The 19,617-nt window shown below is 41.2% G+C and overlaps 2 protein-coding genes across 2 annotated transcripts in view; one reads left to right on the plus strand and one right to left on the minus strand.

Moving 5' to 3' along the window:
* LOC110520643 (interferon-induced GTP-binding protein Mx) overlaps positions 1 to 17,959 on the minus strand; it is a 64,695-nt gene extending 46,736 nt beyond the window's left edge. Inside the window, exon 1 of the mRNA XM_090230465.1 lies at positions 17,828 to 17,959. The gene's annotated coding sequence lies outside the window, so the exon portion shown is untranslated. The remainder of the gene's footprint in view (positions 1 to 17,827) is intronic.
* LOC110520644 (interferon-induced GTP-binding protein Mx) lies at positions 278 to 13,514 on the plus strand. The gene is given in 14 exon segments (XM_036975323.2): positions 278 to 313; positions 615 to 796; positions 1,336 to 1,470; positions 2,894 to 3,048; positions 3,941 to 4,079; positions 4,166 to 4,285; positions 4,288 to 4,354; positions 4,802 to 4,880; positions 4,995 to 5,117; positions 5,960 to 6,092; positions 6,274 to 6,432; positions 10,337 to 10,413; positions 10,748 to 10,942; positions 11,721 to 13,514. Coding segments are annotated over 14 exon segments (1,809 nt in total). The 5' UTR covers positions 278 to 290; the 3' UTR covers positions 11,943 to 13,514.
* Positions 17,960 to 19,617: the final 1,658 nt, after the last annotated feature.

The raw sequence follows: 19,617 nt of genomic DNA on the forward strand, positions 1-19,617 counted from the left end.
GGAAGGTGTTCTTAATGTTTGGTATACCCAGTGTTTTACAGTTGGCAAATTGTGAGGTTCCGAACTGGGCAAATTGTGAGGTTCCGAACTGGGCAAATTGTGAGGTTCCGAACTGGGCAAATTGTGAGGTTCCGAACTGGGCATGTGAGACTGTCTCCTCTTATGGTATAGTGATGTGATGATTTACATTATAATAACTTTAGTTCAAAATACAGATACATTGCTGTTATTCTGTATTTTCAATGAAATGGTTTAGCTTTCATTCTCTTTTATTTCAGGGGGAGAAAGAAATGTCTCATGATGATGGACCGAGGTGGGACATGAATTCATTTTCCACTTGTTATTGCACCCTTGCAGTACTACTCTGTACTACACTCTACCACAATACTATGATCCTAATATTCTGAATGTTATGGTGATTATTTATACAGTGTGAAATTGTGTGAAATGTTGTTAATGGTGCAACATTAACATATTTAAGGAATAATTTTTCTCGTACGCCAAATTATAGTTAGTTACTAACTAGAAAAACTGTGTAAAATAATGAATTTAGCATTGCATGTCTATCAACAAACTAACAATTCATAATGGTATTGTTTTGTACCCCTGACCAGGACGTTCCAAGACCAGCTGGCGGAGAAGGTCCGGCCCTTCATAGACTTAATAGACGACATGAGATCCATAGGGATAGATAAGGAGCTGCCACTGCCAACCATTGCTGTGGTGGGAGACCAGAGTTCAGGAAAGAGCTCTGTGCTTGAGACCCTTTCTGGGGTGGCGCTGCCCAGAGGGACCGGTGAGATTCGGTATTGTTTTCTGAATATACAAAAAAACAATTAAAATCAATATTAGCATTTTAAATGTCATTCCTAAATCACCCAAAGTCTCTGAAAGTGATTGTGTAGCTTTGACATGATTTGGGCATTGACTCGTTTTTGGTTCGAAGATGCTGAAGTTGGCGATTGATGCCAGTGGCTAGGTAAACAACCGTGAAGCAGGTTTTCACACTGTCCTTGTCCATAGACGAGGTCAGGAAACAGACAGTACAATAGGACCACAGAGACACGGATATTACTGAAATGTTTTGAACCTTTCTAGATTACCACAGCAAAACTTTACAGAAAATGTTAACTGTACATGAGTTTTCTAACCATTTATTCAGACACTGTAAATGTCTGACATGCTTTCTGAACATTAGAGCAACCTTGCAGAAGTTATATATTTATCATGAAATTCATGTCCCGGTCCATTGTTGACTGTACTGTCATATTTTATTGTATTGATTGTTCTGTAATACAGTATAATGATCTGTCATTGGTCCTTCCTTGTTTCCAGGTATTGTCACCAGGTGCCCACTGCTACTTAAACTCTGTAACGACAGGACAGTGAAATGGGATGCTGTCATCTCATACGGAGGGAAAGTCTTTGAATTTGACGAACCTTCAGAAGTAGTTAGACATGTTGAACAAGGTGAGATGGGAACGAACACACACAAACACACAGACACACACAGACACACACACAAACACACAGACACACACACAGACATATTATTCTATACTGTACATTAACCAGAGGAGGCTCCTCAGAGGAGGAAGGGGATGACCATCCTCCTCAGTGAATTTCAGAAACATTTAAAAACGTATATTTTTTTAAATAAAACTATACTAAATTTAGCCCTATGTCCCACCCAATCAAAGGATCAGAGAATTAATATATTACAGAGTGCATAATCTGCAGCTAGCTAGCACTGCAATACATAACATGTGGCGAGTATGTTATTGAAATAGAGAGAAAGAGAGCTAGCTATATTTCATATTATTTTCACTTTCACTTGCTTAGCTTTCGAAGTTAGCTAGCTAGTTTAGCCCACTCAGACACCAGGCCCAAACAGAGAGTGATGGCTATGGCTATCCAACGAAGTAACTCCTCCATGTCAAGGTAAGTTTAATGAATAGCCACTGATTCCCTCCCGGTGTAACTGCTAAACTGCTTGCTGCTGACTGTACACTGTTGTGTTCAGTCAGTTGTACTGCATGTTGTACTGCATGATTGTAGCAGGTTTACTAACGTGTTAGCTCTAGTAGCTATGTTGACTATGTTGGTATAATATGGTGACAACGATGTCGGCTGTGTGTAGCGCTGATATGAAGGTTTGGCTTGGAAAGGTTTTTTAGGCTGGTCACAGACAGCTGATGTGTTGTGCACTGAAGTCCACAAGCAAAGGGTAAAGGTGAGAGGAGGGGAGCGCGTAGATGGGAGGAGGATGTATACATACACTGATCAAAGGGATCATGCTGTTTGTATTTGGCTGCTCTGAAAGTGAACTGTGATTGCCTGTGATCAGGGGTGTTTTCATTCCACCAATTCTGTTGAAAATCTTTTCTTAAACGGACGCAAACGGAAACAAAACAAGGATAAACATACCTGAATTTGTCCAATATAAACTTTCGTTTGCAACTGTTGGACTAATGATAACACCCTATATCAGCTAGATGCAGGCAAGAGTGTGCAAGATGGTATTGAATGTGTCGGTGTCTGTCACCTTGACTACTAAACATTCTCTCAACATCTGCACCTGCGTTGTAAACTTTCATTCATAGGCTAGGTTGTAGTATGATGAGTATGGTGTAGTAGCCTAAACCTATCAGAGTTACATTGAACTGGGTGAATGGAATATGAATGACAGTCATGCAATAGGTTGTAATAGAAATATATATAAATATATATTGTTCTCCCTTATCTTAAACGGCACATACTGCCACTGACATTGACATATCTATTATAATTTAACTACAGAATATATATTATAATAAGATTAGTTCTATCTGGGTATAAGACAGACAAACAAACAAACAATAAACTCATCAATATTTTCCCATTGATTTAACAGCTCAGAACACGTTAGCTGGAAAGGGAGTGGGGATATGTGAAGACCTGATCACTCTAAAGATCACATCCTCCACGGTGTGTGACCTCAGTCTGATTGACTTACCAGGGATCACCAGGGTGGCAGTGAAAGGACAACCAGAAGACATTGGAGTCCAAGTAAGTCTGTCGTTAGAGTGTATAGCTTTTGGACTTGGTCCAGTACGTTGTTTGGTTATCTCATGACTCTTGGTTCTCATCTCATGATTCACTAAGGATGAATTGTTTTAGCCACATGTACAGACTTTATACCATAATTGCTAGCAAGGTACATGTAGCTATGATGGTTGATTCTGGTGAAAGGCACTTTGAATGTGTTGACGTTGAGGAAGGTTGAGGGTCAGAACCATAAAGAAGAGAGTGCTGTCACGCCCGCTCTCCCTCCCTGGCGCCAGGCTACCCGTCATCATTACAAACATGTTACCAACATTACGCGCAGCTGCGCTCATTGAACTCACCTGGACTCCTTCACTTTGTTGATTACCCCTTGTATATCTGTCTGTTCCTTGGTTGTGTTCCCTGTGTCCACATTGTGTTTGTAATGTGTTCCTGTCCAAACGCTGTTCCTGTTCCGTTTCATGTCCATCAGTTATTAAACCTTCACTCCCTCTACCTGGATCTAATCTCCTGCCCTACCAAGTGCCCCACACAGGGTCTGATACCCTCTCATAACCTTCACTCCCTCTACCTGGTTCTAATCTCCTGCCCTACCAAGTGCCCCACACAGGGCGATATCCCGGTAACAAGCGGTCTGATACCCTCTCATAACCTTCACTCCCTCTACCTGGTTCTAATCTCCTGCCCTACCAAGTGCCCCACACAGGGCGATATCCCGGTAACAAGCGGTCTGATACCCTCTCATAACCTTCACTCCCTCTACCTGGATCTAATCTCCTGCCCTACCAAGTGCCCCACACAGGGTCTGATACCCTCTCGTGGATTAATCACATAACTCGTTGAAAGGCTTGAATCCCTGACTGCTTTGTCACATTCTTCTTCCTTTTTTTGCTAGATCAATAATCTCATTTCGAAATTCATAAAGAATAAGAGAACCATTATTTTGGCGGTGGTACCATGTAATGTTGACATAGCAACAACAGAGGCTCTGAAAATGGCACAACAAGTGGATCCTGAAGGCACAAGAACTCTGGGTAAAGAAATTGTATATACAGATGTATTTTTTTATACTGTTTTGGTATTAGTAAAGTTATCATAATCTTTTTCATTTGTCTTCAAGCCATTCTGACAAAGCCAGACCTGATAGACCCGGGAGCAGAGAAGAATGTGTTGGAAATTGTCCACAATAGAGTAATCTTTCTCAGTATGGGCTATGTCATTGTGAAATGTCGTGGTCAAAAGCAAACATGTCAATAGCCCGTGCGATTGAGGAGGAGTTGGAATTCTTCCGAAATCACGAGCACTTCAGGTAAAATGTGTTCTTGCCATGTGTTAAGTAAACTTGCATCTTTGTTTTTGATGGCTTTACATCTGAAAATGTTCAGGGCCCCAAACTGTGGATTTCAGGATTTTATGAAAAATAATATTTTTCCAGATATCCTTTGAGAGTAGTTCCATATAGTGTTGATGAATGAGAGTCCCTCCCTTCTCTTACATTTCTGCAAATTGTACTTTTTAACATTCAAAATCAAATGGCTAAATGATCCTTGGTATAATCATAAAACAATTCCATACGTTAGCTTAGCACATATCTCTAGCTGAAACAGATGGACTTATTTTTTGGTATTTATTATGTTAATTAGATATCTGTGGGGGCGTGACCATTGTAGGCCAAAGGTTTTACCATACCAGGTTATGGCCAATTGTTGGGATGAAATACTGTGTTTGTTATATTTCTCTCCCTTACAATGTATAGATCCCTCGTGCGTGAGGAGAAGGCAACCACCAAGTGCCTAGCCAAAAAGCTCACCAATGCCCTGGTCAAACAGATCAAGGTTAGTCCAACCACATACCCTATGGTTATCTGTTCCCCCTACACCCAGTGCACACTGGAAAACATGTGGTCTGGTACCTATTAATAGTTCACTTGTATGTTTGCTCCTGGTCAGACATATCTGCCCCAGATGTCAGAGAAGATAAAGGAGCAGCTGGGGGAGGTAAAGCATTCGTTGAGTAAATTAGAGGGCGGGCCTCCCCTTGAACCTGAAGAGAAGAGGAAGTACCTCATTCAGGTGAGTACATCTTTCACCTTTCCGTCTTTCAGCTTTGTAAACTTCTTCTTTTGTACAACATTTCTATAAAAACGTATGATTTAGGGTTGGAAGCAATACTGTTGCACAGTAGTCCAGGTGTGTTATTGTCATGGTTTGGTAAATTGTCAGGATAATGTTCTATAGAGAATTTGGGCAATGGTACCTGGTGTAAAGGCATCAGCTCTGTTGCACATCCTCTGCCATTTGGATTGGTCAGATTTGCAACACAGGTGTAAGAGTAAACGTACTGTCCAGAAAGATATATAAAACAGCATTTAAATGTTCTCCTCTCCCACTTCCTCCACTCTCCTTCCTTAATTTCCCCTGATTATGTTTGTCACCAGGTTAAACAATACTTTAACTTGACAGCTGATTTTACAAAAACACTTGGACAAGCCACTGTAAGATAGTTCTTGTTTAAGATCTGTAGAAGACGTAAGAAGTTTTAATATCTGTAGAAGACGTAAGGAGTTTTAATATCTGTAGAAGACATAAGGAGTTTTAATATCTGTAGAAGACGTAAGGAGTTTTAATATCTGTAGAAGACATAAGGAGTTTTAATATCTGTAGAAGACGTAAGGAGTTTTAATATCTGTAGAAGACATAAGGAGTTTTAATATCTGTAGAAGACGTAAGGAGTTTTATTATCTGTAGAAGACGTAAGGAGTTTTATTATCTGTAGAAGACGTAAGGAGTTTTAATATCTGTAGAAGACGTAAGGTTGGATGGGTCTTGTGGAGACATTTTATTAAACAGTCATCTAAAATACCTAAATATGAAACATTTTAACAGGTTTCATTGTGTTATGTTTCCTTCTTCAGGTCATAACAGATTTCAATGAGCAGATTACCCAACTGTCCAAAGGGGATATTATCGTTGAGGAGAATCTATTTGAGCTCATGCGAAAGGAATTTACAGAGTGGATGGAATGTCTCAAAAATGCCAAATCACATTGTAGGTACAATTTGAATAGCCCAAGTATTGCTCATCATGATACCTTGTATAACCAATAAATATTTATGTTTCTAAATATCCATAATATTTACTGATATAATTATTACACTACTAATAGCTATGTCATACAACAGTGATTATAATCTCCAATAAACGATTGACATTGTTTTCCTGAATTTAGACCACGAAGTAGTGCAACAAGTGGTGGATGAATATGATCAGGAGCACAGGGGAAGTGAGCTGCCAGGATTCAGTAACTACAGGGTATTTCAACATGTTGTTCAGAAACTAGTGGCTGAACTTAAGAGACCAGCTATGTCGACACTACAGACAATCAGAGGTAAGTGACCAAAACCCATGGTCATGTCTACTCCATCTCTCCCCCTCTGGCGCTTGTTGTCACCAGTTTATTCATTATTACGCACACCTGTCACCATCGTTACGCGCACCTGCGCCTCAAACTCATCTGGACTCCATCACCTTCCTGATTACCTCCCCTATTTCTGTCACTCCCTTTGATTCTTTCCTCATGCGTTATTGTTTCTGTTCTGTGTTTCTGTCTGTACTACTCATGTTTCTTGTTTTGTTTCATGTTGATTTGTTTATTCTATTCACTTCCTGTACTTGCTTCCTGTTTATTAGTGTACATGTTATAGAAATACACCTCACCAAAGAGAAGGAACAGGGTTTTCTGGGGCTTTTTTACTGGTGACATTTGGTCCAAGTGCAACTGCCGAAGCAACCGGGGATGCTTCAGCTGGCTTGTCAGGCTTCCCATTGCCAAAGCTACTGGGTATGCCTCAGCTGGTTCGTCAGGCTTCCATTGCCAAAGCTACTGGGGATGCCTCAGCTGGCTCGTCAGGCTTCCCATTGCCAAAGCTACTGGGTATGCCTCAGCTGGTTCGTCAGGCTTCCATTGCCAAAGCTACTGGGGATGCCTCAGCTGGCTCGTCAGGCTTCCATTGCCAAAGCTACTGGGGATGCCTCAGCTGGCTCGTCAGGCTTCCATTGCCAAAGCTACTGGGGATGCCTCAGCTGGCTCATCAGGCTTCCCATTGCCAAAGCTACTGGGGATGCCTCAGCTGGCTCGTCAGGCTTCCCATTGCCAAAGCTACTGGGGATGCCTCAGCTGGCTCGTCAGGCTTCCATTGTCAAAGCTACTGGGGATGCCTCAGCTGGCTCATCAGGCTTCCCATTGTCAAAGCTACTGGGGATGCCTCAGCTGGCTCGTCTGGCTTCCATTGCCAAAGCTACTGGGGATGCCTCAGCTGGCTCGTCAGGCTTCCATTGCCAAAGCTACTGGGGATGCCTCAGCTGGCTCGTCAGGCTTCCATTGCCAAAGCTACTGGGGATGCCTCAGCTGGCTCGTCAGGCTTCCATTGCCAAAGCTACTGGGGATGCCTCAGCTGGCTCGTCAGGCTTCCATTGCCAAAGCTACTGGGGATGCCTCAGCTGGCTCGTCAGGCTTCCATTGCCAAAGCTACTGGGGATGCCTCAGCTGGCTCGTCAGGCTTCCATTGTCAAAGCTACTGGGGATGCCTCAGCTAGCTCGTCAGGCTTCTATGATTCTGCTGGCTCAACAGGTTCTCTAGCTCGTCAGGCACCCATGTCTCAGCCGGCTCTACAGGTTCCTGCGCCTCAGCCGGCTCTACTGGTTTCCATGCCTCTGCCGGCTCTACAGGTTCCCGCGCATCAGCCGATTCTACTTGTTCCCGTTCCTCAGCTGGCTGAACAGGTTCCTGCGCCTCAGCCGGTTCTACAGGTTCCCTAGCCTCAGCCGGTTCTACTGGTTCTTGTGCCTCAGCTGGCTCTACAGGTTCCCACGCCTCAGCCGGTTCTACAGGTTCCCGAGCCTCAGCCGGTTCTACAGGTTTTCGCGCCTCAGCAGAAGCGACCGGCCCCTGCTCCTGGTCCTCGGTACCATCCCTCTGATCGGCGTTCTGCGGCTGGAACAGCGCATGGCAGGGAGGGGGTACTGTCATGTCTACTCCCGCTCCGCCTCTCTGGTGCTCTCTGTCACCAGTTATTTCATTATTACACCTTGTTGTTTCTGACTCCATCACCTTCCTGATTACCTCCCCTATTTCTGTCACTCCCTTTGGTTCTTTCCTCATGCGTTATTGTTTCTGTTCTGTGTTTCATGTCTGTACGCTAATCTTGTCTTTTTTTGTTCCATGTTTGTTTATTCATTAAATTCACCCCCTGTACTTGCTTCCTGTTTATTAGCGTACACGTTACAGCCCTAGGGTCGATGTGTTCTTCCAAAAGCCCCTTTATTGTACATCATTCATGGGTCTCTTATGGTACTTCTGACAAGACAAACATGCCTATTATATTAAGCATTAACACCCAAGAAAGCAGGTATTGGTGAATCACACCCCCAACCACACCATCAGGGCTGAAGTGGAGCACGTCGAGAGCATTAAGTTCCTCCGTGTCCAAAAGGCTAATGAGTTAAAGTGGTCCACACATGCCCACAGTAATGAGGATGGCGAGACAGCACCCCCTCAGGAGGTTGAAAAGCTTTGTCATGGGCCCTCAAATCCTCAACAAAGTTATACAGCTACAACATTGAGAGCATCTTGACCAGCTGCAGCCCGGAAAATTGTTAAAGACCACAGCCACCCAAGCCATAGACTGTTCTCTCTGCTTCTGCACGACAAACGGTTCCTGAACAGGCTCCAGAACAGCTTCTATCTCCAAGCCATGAGACTGCTAACTAGCAAACAAAATGGCTACCGGACTATCTGAGTCGACTCCTTTATTTATTTGTATCTTTGCACCATCTCTATGCACGCTGTCACGCCAACACACACACACACACACACACACACACACACACACACACACACACACACACACACACACACACACACACACACACACACACACACACACACACACACACACACACACTGTCAGAACTCTACAGATGCACACACACGGTCATTCCATCATACACATGCACACACTGTCACTCCAACACACATACACACACACACACTTCATTTTCTCAACCACGTAACATCTACACACATTTATACTGACTATAAACACACACAAACAGATGCTACTCTGTTTATCATATACCCTGATGCCTAGTCACCTTACCACCATACATACAGTATCTAACCATACCACTTCAGTATCCCTTCACATTGTACATATGGTACTGGAACTGACCCTGGAACTGTCCCTGTATATAACTACTGACCCTGGAACTGTCCATGTATATAACTACTGACCCTGGAACTGTCCCTGTATATAACTACTGACCCTGGAACTGTCCATGTATATAAGTACTGATCCTGGAACTGCCCATGTATTTAACTACTGACCCTGGAACTGTCCCTGTATATAAGTACTGACCCTGGAACTGTCCATGTATACAGCTACTGACCCTGGAACTGTCCATGTATATAACTACTGACCCTGGAACTGTCCCTGTATATAAGTACTGACCCTGGAACTGTCCATGTATATAACTACTGACCCTGGAACTGTCCCTGTATATAACTACTGACCCTGGAACTGTCCCTGTATATAACTACTGACCCTGGAACTGTCCCTGTATATAGCTACTGACCCTGGAACTGTCCCTGTATATAGCTACTGACCCTGGAACTGTCCCTGTATATAACTACTGACCCTGGAACTGTCCCTGTATATAGCTACTGACCCTGGAACTGTCCCTGTATATAACTACTGACCCTGGAACTGTCCCTGTATATAGCTTACTTAATTTCTCGCGTTCTTCTTCTTCTTCGTGTTTTTGTCCTACTTGATGTAATTTTTAGGACTTTATTGTTGGGTTTAGAGTTTGCAAGAACGGCATTTCATTGTACTTTTGCACGTGACATTTGAACTTTAAAATGACTAAATAGGACATGTTGAAGGGATTGTTCACTCAAATGACAAAATGACATATTGGTTTCCTTACCCTGGAAGCAGTCTATGGACAAGGTGTGACATCAATCCATGCTTTGGTTTAATTTACCTGTTTCCATTTTTCACTCTTCATGTACAAATGATCCTAATGTATCTCAAATTGATTGTGTAGCTCAATGAAGTTACTCAATGATTGTTTGGACATGAAGCACAAACAAATTATAATATTGGGATTATTGACTTGTAAATTGGCTGAACTATCCCTTTAAATAAAAACGTTTTGTGGAATATATTTACCAAATACATTTGTCTCTTTTAACATTTCTTTGCCAAATACATTTGTTTTGGTTTTTCAGACATGGTGCAAAAGCAATTTGATCATTTGTCCAGCGAGAGCTTTAAGAATTATCCTTATCTTCATCTGGTCTCAAAGGTAATGACAATTGTAAACTGTTAAGCGCTCTGACATGATAATCATACAATTCTCTATGTTGTGATTTTAGGCTAAAATTAAATTCTTAGTTAGTGGCACTAGCAGGAAGAGAGAGAAACATGAGGCAAAGCAGCACTTAAAAATCACAATACATGTTTATGAAGAATTACAATTGACATGTTGTCCCATGTTGGATTGTAGCTTGAACTGTTCAACAGACACTTAGATCATGTCGAACTGAACCTTGTTCTGAAACAGTAACAATATTTCACTGCCTCCCTGCATCCACGATTCTTTATGTTCTCATGGAATCTTCATCTTTGTTTGAACTCAGAAAAACATTGAAACAATCCAGGAAAAGCAGTCAAACATAGTGAAGGAGAGGATCGTGGAGCAGTTTGAGATGGAGATGCAGGTCTACACACAGGATGAAATCTTCAACAAACAGAGTCGAAAGGAGGGAACAGCAGAAGGCTCAGATCACGACACCAGGAGCAAGTACCCTGGGCTGCTCAAGGCATACTATGAGGTACAATGCAACACATCTACTGTGCCGTATGTATAGGATGTTCCAGAAATAAAATCTAATTTACTAAACCTGCAGCTAACATAAAACTGGCATGTTATGTAGCTTGCTTATCGACAAACTCACACACTTTCTGATCACAAATGCTGAAGCTCCAGATACTCAACTAATCTAAAGAAGGCCAGTTTTATTGCTTCTTTAATCAGGACAACAGTTTTCAGCTGTGCTAACATCGTTGCAAAAGGGTTTTCTAATGATCAATTAGCCTGTTAAAATGATAAACTTTGATTAGCTAACAGAACGTGCCATTGGAACACAGGAGTGATGGTTGCTGATAATGGGCCTCTGTACGCCTCTGTAGATATTTCCAGCTACAATAGTCATTTACAACATTAACAATGTCTACACTGTATTTCTGATCAACTTGATGTTATTTTAATGGACAAAAAAATGTCAAAAACAAGGACATTTCTATGTGGCCCCAATCTTTTGAACGGTAGTGTACATTATCTATCTCTGCTCCAGCCTGTACAATGAATCCATGACATCATCAATGGGATGATCAGATCTCTAATTAATACCTTAAGACAATTGTTTCCAAAATACATTGTTTTGGCAGGGTTGCATTATGGTATATTGCATATTGCAGACCTATCAAACTCTGAGGTCTATATGTTCACCTTGCTGAGCCTTTGTTGTCATTTGGTAATATTTTGGTTGCCTTGTGGCCATCTCATCACTTCTAGCCCTCACTCTCCATCCCACCTCACCTCTCTCGCAGATTGTGGTGCAAAGACTGGCTGACCAGGTACCCATGCTGATCCGTTACTTCATCCTGAAGCAGTCAGCCAAGATTGTGTGCAGTGAAATGCTGGATCTGCTACACAGACACGACACTGATAACATCCTACAGGAGGATTCAGAGATCGGACAGTATCGTGCAAAGTTGCAGGCCCAAGCGGATCACCTTATACTGGCCAATGACAAAATCGGCAGCCTCTGAGAAGGTGATGTCTTGTCAGTTACAAAATCAGCAGCCTCTGAGAAGGTGATGTCTTGTCAGTTACAAAATCAGCAGCCTCTGAGAAGGTGATGTCTTGTCAGTTACAAAATCAGCAGCCTCTGAGAAGGTGATGTCTTGTCAGTTACAAAATCAGCAGCCTCTGAGAAGGTGATGTCTTGTCAGTTACAAAATCAGCAGCCTCTGAGAAGGTGATGTCTTGTCAGTTACAAAATCAGCAGCCTCTGAGAAGGTGATGTCTTGTCAGTTACAAAATCAGCAGCCTCTGAGAAGGTGATGTCTTGTCAGTTACAAAATCAGCAGCCTCTGAGAAGGTGATGTCTTGTCAGTTACAAAATCAGCAGCCTCTGAGAAGGTGATGTCTTGTCAGTTACAAAATCAGCAGCCTCTGAGAAGGTGATGTCTTGTCAGTTACAAAATCAGCAGCCTCTGAGAAGGTGATGTCTTGTCAGTTACAAAATCAGCAGCCTCTGAGAAGGTGATGTCTTTTCAGTTACAAAATCAGCAGCCTCTGAGAAGGTGATGTCTTGTCAGTTACAAAATCAGCAGCCTCTGAGAAGGTGATGTCTTGTCAGTTACAAAATCAGCAGCCTCTGAGAAGGTGATGTCTTGTCAGTTACAAAATCAGCATCCTTTGAGTAGGTGATGTCTTGTCAGTTACAAAATCAGCAGCCTCTGAGAAGGTGATGTCTTGTCAGTTACAAAATCAGCAGCCTCTGAGAAGGTGATGTCTTGTCAGTTACAAAATCAGCAGCCTCTGAGAAGGTGATGTCTTGTCAGTTACAAAATCAGCAGCCTTTGAGTAGGTGATGTCTTGTCAGTTACAATATTCAGAGATCTTGAAAATTTAACAGATTTATAGAAGTATAACCAGATTGTTGGAAAGGTCACTTTAGGCTAAATGCTATTTATTTAAATAATTTTATTCAACAAATGTATAAGAACGGCTAAGATCAGTGAGATTCTGTAGAGACGACCCCAGTGAAATCCTACAGGAGAAACCAGATGTCGGCCGGAAACGTAAAAGGTTGTGGGACCAAGCGGATCGTCTTTGACTGGCCAATGACAAGCGGTTCGTCTTTGACTGGCCAATGACAAGCGGATCACCTTGGACTGGCCAATGACAAGATTAGTAGACTGTGGTTGACAATTTGTCAATGCAGAAATTCTGAGATGTAGCCAACAAAGCCTGCAATAATTATACCTACATTTAATCAGCATACAGGACATTTTATATGTTGGGCATCTCTACATTTTATATGTTTGGCATCTCTACATTTTATATGTTTGGCATCTCTACATTTGATCAAAAATGTGTTTAAAAGAAATGATGTGACAGTTGTATCATCACATATCTGCATTGTGTTATATGTTTTCATCTCAAAATGTCCTGAGGAAATATGTGAAGATGGTTGATAACATAATATAAAGTGACAAATGAAATGAAGGTTGTATCTATTTTCTGATTGGTCAGAGCAGATCAATGTTGAGAATAATTGTATAATGGCATTATAATAACTTGATGCCTGTTTTTTTAAACGTGTTGAGAATCAGCATGACGGTTGTGTTGTTACCTACCCTTACCACCTGGGGACGGCCCGTCAGGAAGTCCAGGTCTAAGATGCAGAGGGAGGTGTTTAGTCCCAGGGTCCTTAGCTTAGTGATGCGTTTTTGAAGGCACAATGTGTGGTTGTGATGATGTCAGGTTCTTCTTCAATAAGTCCAGGTCTAAGTTGCAGAAGGAGGTGTTTAGTCCCAGGGTCCTTAGTTTAGTGATGCGTTTTTGAAGGCACAATGTGTCCCCGCGTCTTCATTTGGACATTGAAGTGAAATTGTGTATATTTGGCCCCAAAAATTTTTTTTTTAACGAAGTCAAATGAATGTACTGTGTTCAATGTTTCATGATGCTTGTCTGTAAAGCAAAGTAGATCATTTTAAGATTGTTCCTTAATCGAACATCTCTGGAGAGACCTGAAAATAGCTGTGTAGCAATGCTCCCCATCCAACCTGACACAGGGGATCTGCAGAGAAGAATGGGAGAAAGTCCCCAAATAGAGGTGTGCCAAGCTTGTAGCTTCATACCCAAGAAGACATGAGACTGTAATGGCTTCCAAACGTGCTTCAACAAAGTACTGAGTCTGAATACCAATGTAAATGGGATATTTGTGCTTTTAATTTGTAATACATTTTTAAAAGTTTCATCGTGGGGTATTGTCTGAAGATTGAGGGGAAAAAATACTATTTCATCCATTTTAGAATAAGGCTGTAATGTAACAAAGTCAAGCGTGTCTCAATACTTTCTGAATGCAATGTAAAAGTCTGCTAATGATATAAATACCAGAGAAAACTCCAGTCCAGATACGCTGTATATCTACTCTGAGCTGTATTGGTGTGTATTCTGGGGCCAATATAAAAAAGGCTTAATTTGAATCCAGCTCTCTCTACATGTATTACCAGAGAGAGGGGGACCTGTATCCATGATCTTGACCAGCTAGACAGATCACCTGCATAGATGGAGAACCTTATAATTAACCAGGGCTGGTAACAAACAGGGTTTGACTTTTACTGAGAACTGGAAGGACATTGTTTTACTGCCTTTCTATTCAGTAAAAACGCATTCAAATGCTACTTGCAGAACAGCAAGAACAATTAAAAAAATAACACCAGCCATTATCGCCTTGGCTGCTGTAGGTTCATTCACCTCAGTCCATCTACAAACACACAGCATATTAACTATACAATTGTAATGTTATACTCCTGAAAGAGGGAAATGTGATGAATTATTCACGCTGACGTGTAGGATCAGCGACGAAATGAAAATGTAGTACATTTATAGAACTGTATTTTTATTAATTATTTTTTTTATATAAAATATACATATTTATTTTTTAAAGGGCTGGATCAGCTTAATATTGCAGAAAGAATGTTGCTTCCATCAATGTAATTGTTTGCATCATTTCCAATTCCCCATGTTTTTTGGTTAAAAAGATACATCTATATACATTCACAAGTTTAACCACAATATTTGTTGTATTATTTGTTCTGTCTTTTCAGGTTTATTATTATTGATTAAACTGAAATTGCAGCCAACTTTCTAAGGCTTTTTTTTATATTTTGGAGATGATTTCCTTTTCAAACAACCAAAAGTGAGCTGTTGTAATCTGAATAAAGGGAAAAAGGCCCTTCCTGAACATAGGATGAGACATTCTTAACAATTTACTAGAGAACCAGTTTGGATTTAAGTATAACTTTTGTATGACTGATGCCTTTAGTGAGAGGTCTAATGCTTTAATATTTCATCATTTCTGCCCTCTGAATTCACATTCTGTATGTAAATAGGTCCTTTTAATTTTGTCTGGCTTGCAGTTCCATATATAATATAATTTTTTTTGTTCATATAATTTAAAAAGCAGGTCACTAGGTGTGGGCAAAACTATTAGCAAATAGGTAAACTGTGATATGACTAAAGAGTTAATCAGGGTGATTTTTCCACAAATAGACAGGTATTTGCCTTTCCATGGTTCCAAGATCTTATCTATTTTTGCTAACTTTCTATTTCTTTCTTTTGGGATTTGTATACCGAGTATGTCCACATCTCCGTCAAACCATTTAATTGGTAAAATAAAGGGTAATGTAAAATTAGCATTTTTTTAATTGATCCAATACGGCAGGAGACGTTTCATAATTTGGTTAGCAAATGTATCTAGATCGTCTATGAGGCCGTGGAGAGATTCTAAATGTGGTTTAAAAAGAAAACATGAATCATCAGCGTACACTGACACCTTAGTTTCTATGCCCCGAATTTCTAATCCCTTAATATTATTGTTTGATCTAATTTCAACGGCTAACATTCCAATGGCAATAATAAATAGATATGCCGATAGTGGACAACCTTGTTTTACTCCTCTAGATAGTTTAAAACGTTCTGAGATGTAGCCATTATTAACTATTTTACACCTAGGGTTGCTATACATAACTTTAACCCATTTTATAAGAGATTCCCCAAAATTGAAATATTCTAGGCATTTATAAATAAATTCCAGTCGTACTTTATTAAAAGCCTTTTCAAAGTCAGCTATGAAACACAGGCCTGGTGTCCACGATATTTCATAGTTGTCTATTGTTTCCAGTACTTGTCTTATATTATCTCCAATGTATCATCCATGTAAAAAAAACCTGTCTGATTTAGGATGAGTAATATCTGACAATACTTTTGTAATTCTTAATTCTTTAATTCTTTAATTAATTAATTAAATTATTTTTTTTCTTTAATTAAAAGCATTTTGCTAGAACTGTATTGGTTGCATGTTGATTGCATTTTAATATCGGCCTATAGGGAAGATAGGTCCTGTGGAGGTGTTCATATTGAAACATATCTTCTTTTAAAGAAGTTTGATAAGATTAGTACAGATTTTCTCAGGGGACCATACATGGCCACCTACCCCAAGTCAGTGATCCAGGGTACTAACCACTCTCTCTGCTTGCTTACTTTCTCGTTCCGTCTCTTCTGCTTCCTCCTGCATGCATTGCAGCATGCCTCAGCCTCACAACTTAGTGCCACATGACTGTCTGTCTCAGTAGCCTATACTCTGTGAAAAAAAACGTTATTATGAGAACTTAGTGTCAGATGTTTTGCTCCTGTTGTGGTAGGCTCCAGAGCCCTTCAATGTTACTGCAATAGAAGTCTCTGCCGTCAGCTGACTGACTGGAATATCTATAAGTGACTATTTATCAGTTGTCTGCTCATTTTTCAAGAGTAATTTTTTGTTTATTTGGGGGATAGACATGGCAGGAGACGCGGGACGCTTTTAAATTGACTTTTGTCCGGCGTCTCGCAGCAGAGCCGACAGTGAGATGCGACAGTTCGTTTCATGTTTCAGCCATTTGAGAGAGCGGTGAATGTGCTTTTAAGAAACAAATCCAGGAGGCAATCCAGGATTCAGGCAAACATAACGCACAAACCACTGTTCATGATTCCACTCGTTCACAAAGAGGCAGGCGGTAATAGAACTCAGTCAGATCTATAATATATGCGTTCTGAGTTTTGATCAATGCTGGGAGAAATAGCCTATTTAGATGTTGAACTTCAATTGATTTTCCAAGCTCTTTAAAGGCACAGTCAACTTATTGTATGTAAACTTCTGACCCACTGGAATTGTGAAACAGTTAATTATAAGTGAAATAATTGGTCTGTAAACAATTGTTGCAAAAAATGACTTGTGTCATGCACAAGGTCGATGTTCTAACCGACTTGCCAAAACTATAGTTTGTTAACAAGAAATTTGTGGAGTGATTGAAAACGAGTTTTAATGCCTCGATCCTAAGTGTTTTAAACTTCCGACTTCATCTGTACATGTAGATACGGTTAAAGTGAATATTCATGTATAATAAACAGTGAAAAAAAAAAAGTTTAAATAATGAACAGAGGGGTTGGCAGGTGGTGGGTGGCGGGATACAATGCAGATAGCCCGGTTAGCCAATGTGCGGGAGCTCTGGTTGGTCGGGCAAATTGAGGTAGTTGGGTACATATGTGCATGAATGTATAATTAAAACTTCTTGACCATACTTGAGACGCAGACGTCTCAAGTATGCCCCTGGAAATGCAAATGCGCTACGCTAAATGCTAAATGTACTCGTTACAACTCAATCTTTGATCAAAATTCACAAGCAGGGTATTGAATTAAAGCTACACTCGTTGTGAACCTAGCCAGCAAGTCAGATTTTTAAAATGCTTTTTGGCGAAAGCATGAGAAGCTATTATCTGATAGCATGCACCCCCCAAAATGCCAGCTCGACACGTAAACAACAGATTTTGCGGTAGCCGGCGCTACCCAAAACGCAGAAATAAAATATAAAACATTCATTACCTTTGACGAGCTTCTTTCTTGGCACTCCTATATGCCCCATAAACATCACTATTGGGTCTTTTTTTCGTTTAAATCGGTCCATATATACCCAAAATAGCTTTGTATGGGATCTGTGTCATTCAGAAAAAATCATCGTTTTTAAACGCTGCGTAATTTTTTAAAATTAAAAAAGTCGACGATAAACTTTCACAAAACACTTCGAAATCCTTTTGTAATCCAACTTTAGGTATTAGTAAACGTTTATAATCTATCAAAATGATTACAGGGCGACGTGTATTCAATAGGTCTTCACTTGCAAAAACAATGCCATCTGATATCTCCCTCAACTGCATCCGGGTGAAGACTGGGAAAATGGAGGTCAGATAGAAGGATTTTCCAACAATTAATTCAATTGAAAATTAGGACAATGGCGCCATCGTGCGGAATTTGTATGAATTGCAGGCAGATCGCCATTAAATTCTGTTCTCTTTTAATAACTGGTGGAAGTGACTTATGGAAATTATTTTTAGCTTTCAGAGAGCAGTTTTTCTTGCGTTTTTCAATGAAACACACGATCTGTTATAGTCACAGCCGTGATTTAACCAGTTTTATAAACTTCAGAGTGTTTTCTATCCACACATACTAATCATATGCATATACTATATTCCTGGCATGAGTAGCAGGACGCTGAAAAGTTGCGCGATTTTTAACAGAATTTTCGAAAAAGGAAGGGGTAGAAGTAAGAGGTTTAAAGTGACTATGCATATATAATAAACAGAGAGTAGCAGCAGCGTAAAAGAGGTGTTGGGGGGGACACCATGCAAATTGTCCGGGTAACCATTTGGTTTTCTGTTCAGGAGCCTTATGGCTTGGGGGTAAAAACTGTTGAGAAGCTTTTTTGTCCTGGACTTGGCACTCCGGTACCACTTGCCATGCGGTAGTAGAGAGAACAGTCTATAACTGGGGTGGCTATGGTGTTTGACAATTTTTAGGGCCTTCCTCTGACACCGCCTGGTGTAGAGGTCCTGGATGGCAGGCAGTTTAGCCCTAGTGATGTACTGGGCTGTACGCACTAACCTATGTAGTGCCTTGCGGTCGGAGGCCGAGCAATTGCCGTACCAGGCGATGATGCAACATGTCAGGATGCTCTCGATGTTGCAGCTGTAGAACCTTTTGAGGATCTCAGAACCCATGCCAAATCTTTTTAGTTTCCTGAGGGGAAATAGGCTTTGTCGTGCCCTCTTCATGACTGTCTTGGTGTGTTTGGACCATTCTAGTTTGTCGGTGATGTAGACAACAAGGATCTTGAAGCTCTCAACCTGCTCCACTACAGCCTGGTCGATGAGAATGGGGGCGTGCTCGGTCCTCCTTTTCCTGTAGTCCACAATCATCTCCTTAGTCTTGGTTATGTTGAGGGATAGGTTGTTATTCTGGCACCACCCGGCCAGGTCTCTGACCTCCTCCCTATAGGCTGTCTCGTCATTGTCGGTGATTAGCCTACCACTGTTGTGTCGTCTGCAAACTTAATGATGGTGTTGGAGTCGTGCCTGGCCATGCAGTCATGGGTGAACATGGAGTACAGGAGGGGACTTAGCACGCACCCCTGGGGGGCTCCAGTGTTGATGATGAGTGTGGCAGATGTGTTGCTACCTACCATCACCACCTGGGGGTGGCCCGTCAGGATGTCCAGGAGGTGTTTAGTCCCAGGATCCTTAACTTAGTGATGAGCTTTGAAGGAACTATGTTGTTGAACACTGAGCTGTAGTCAATTAACAGCATTCTCACATGTGTTCCTTTTTTCCAGGTGAGAA

The sequence above is a fragment of the Oncorhynchus mykiss genome, chromosome 3, assembly GCF_057628025.1.
Source record: "Oncorhynchus mykiss isolate SJ-2025 chromosome 3, ASM5762802v1, whole genome shotgun sequence".
NCBI lineage: Eukaryota > Metazoa > Chordata > Actinopteri > Salmoniformes > Salmonidae > Oncorhynchus > Oncorhynchus mykiss.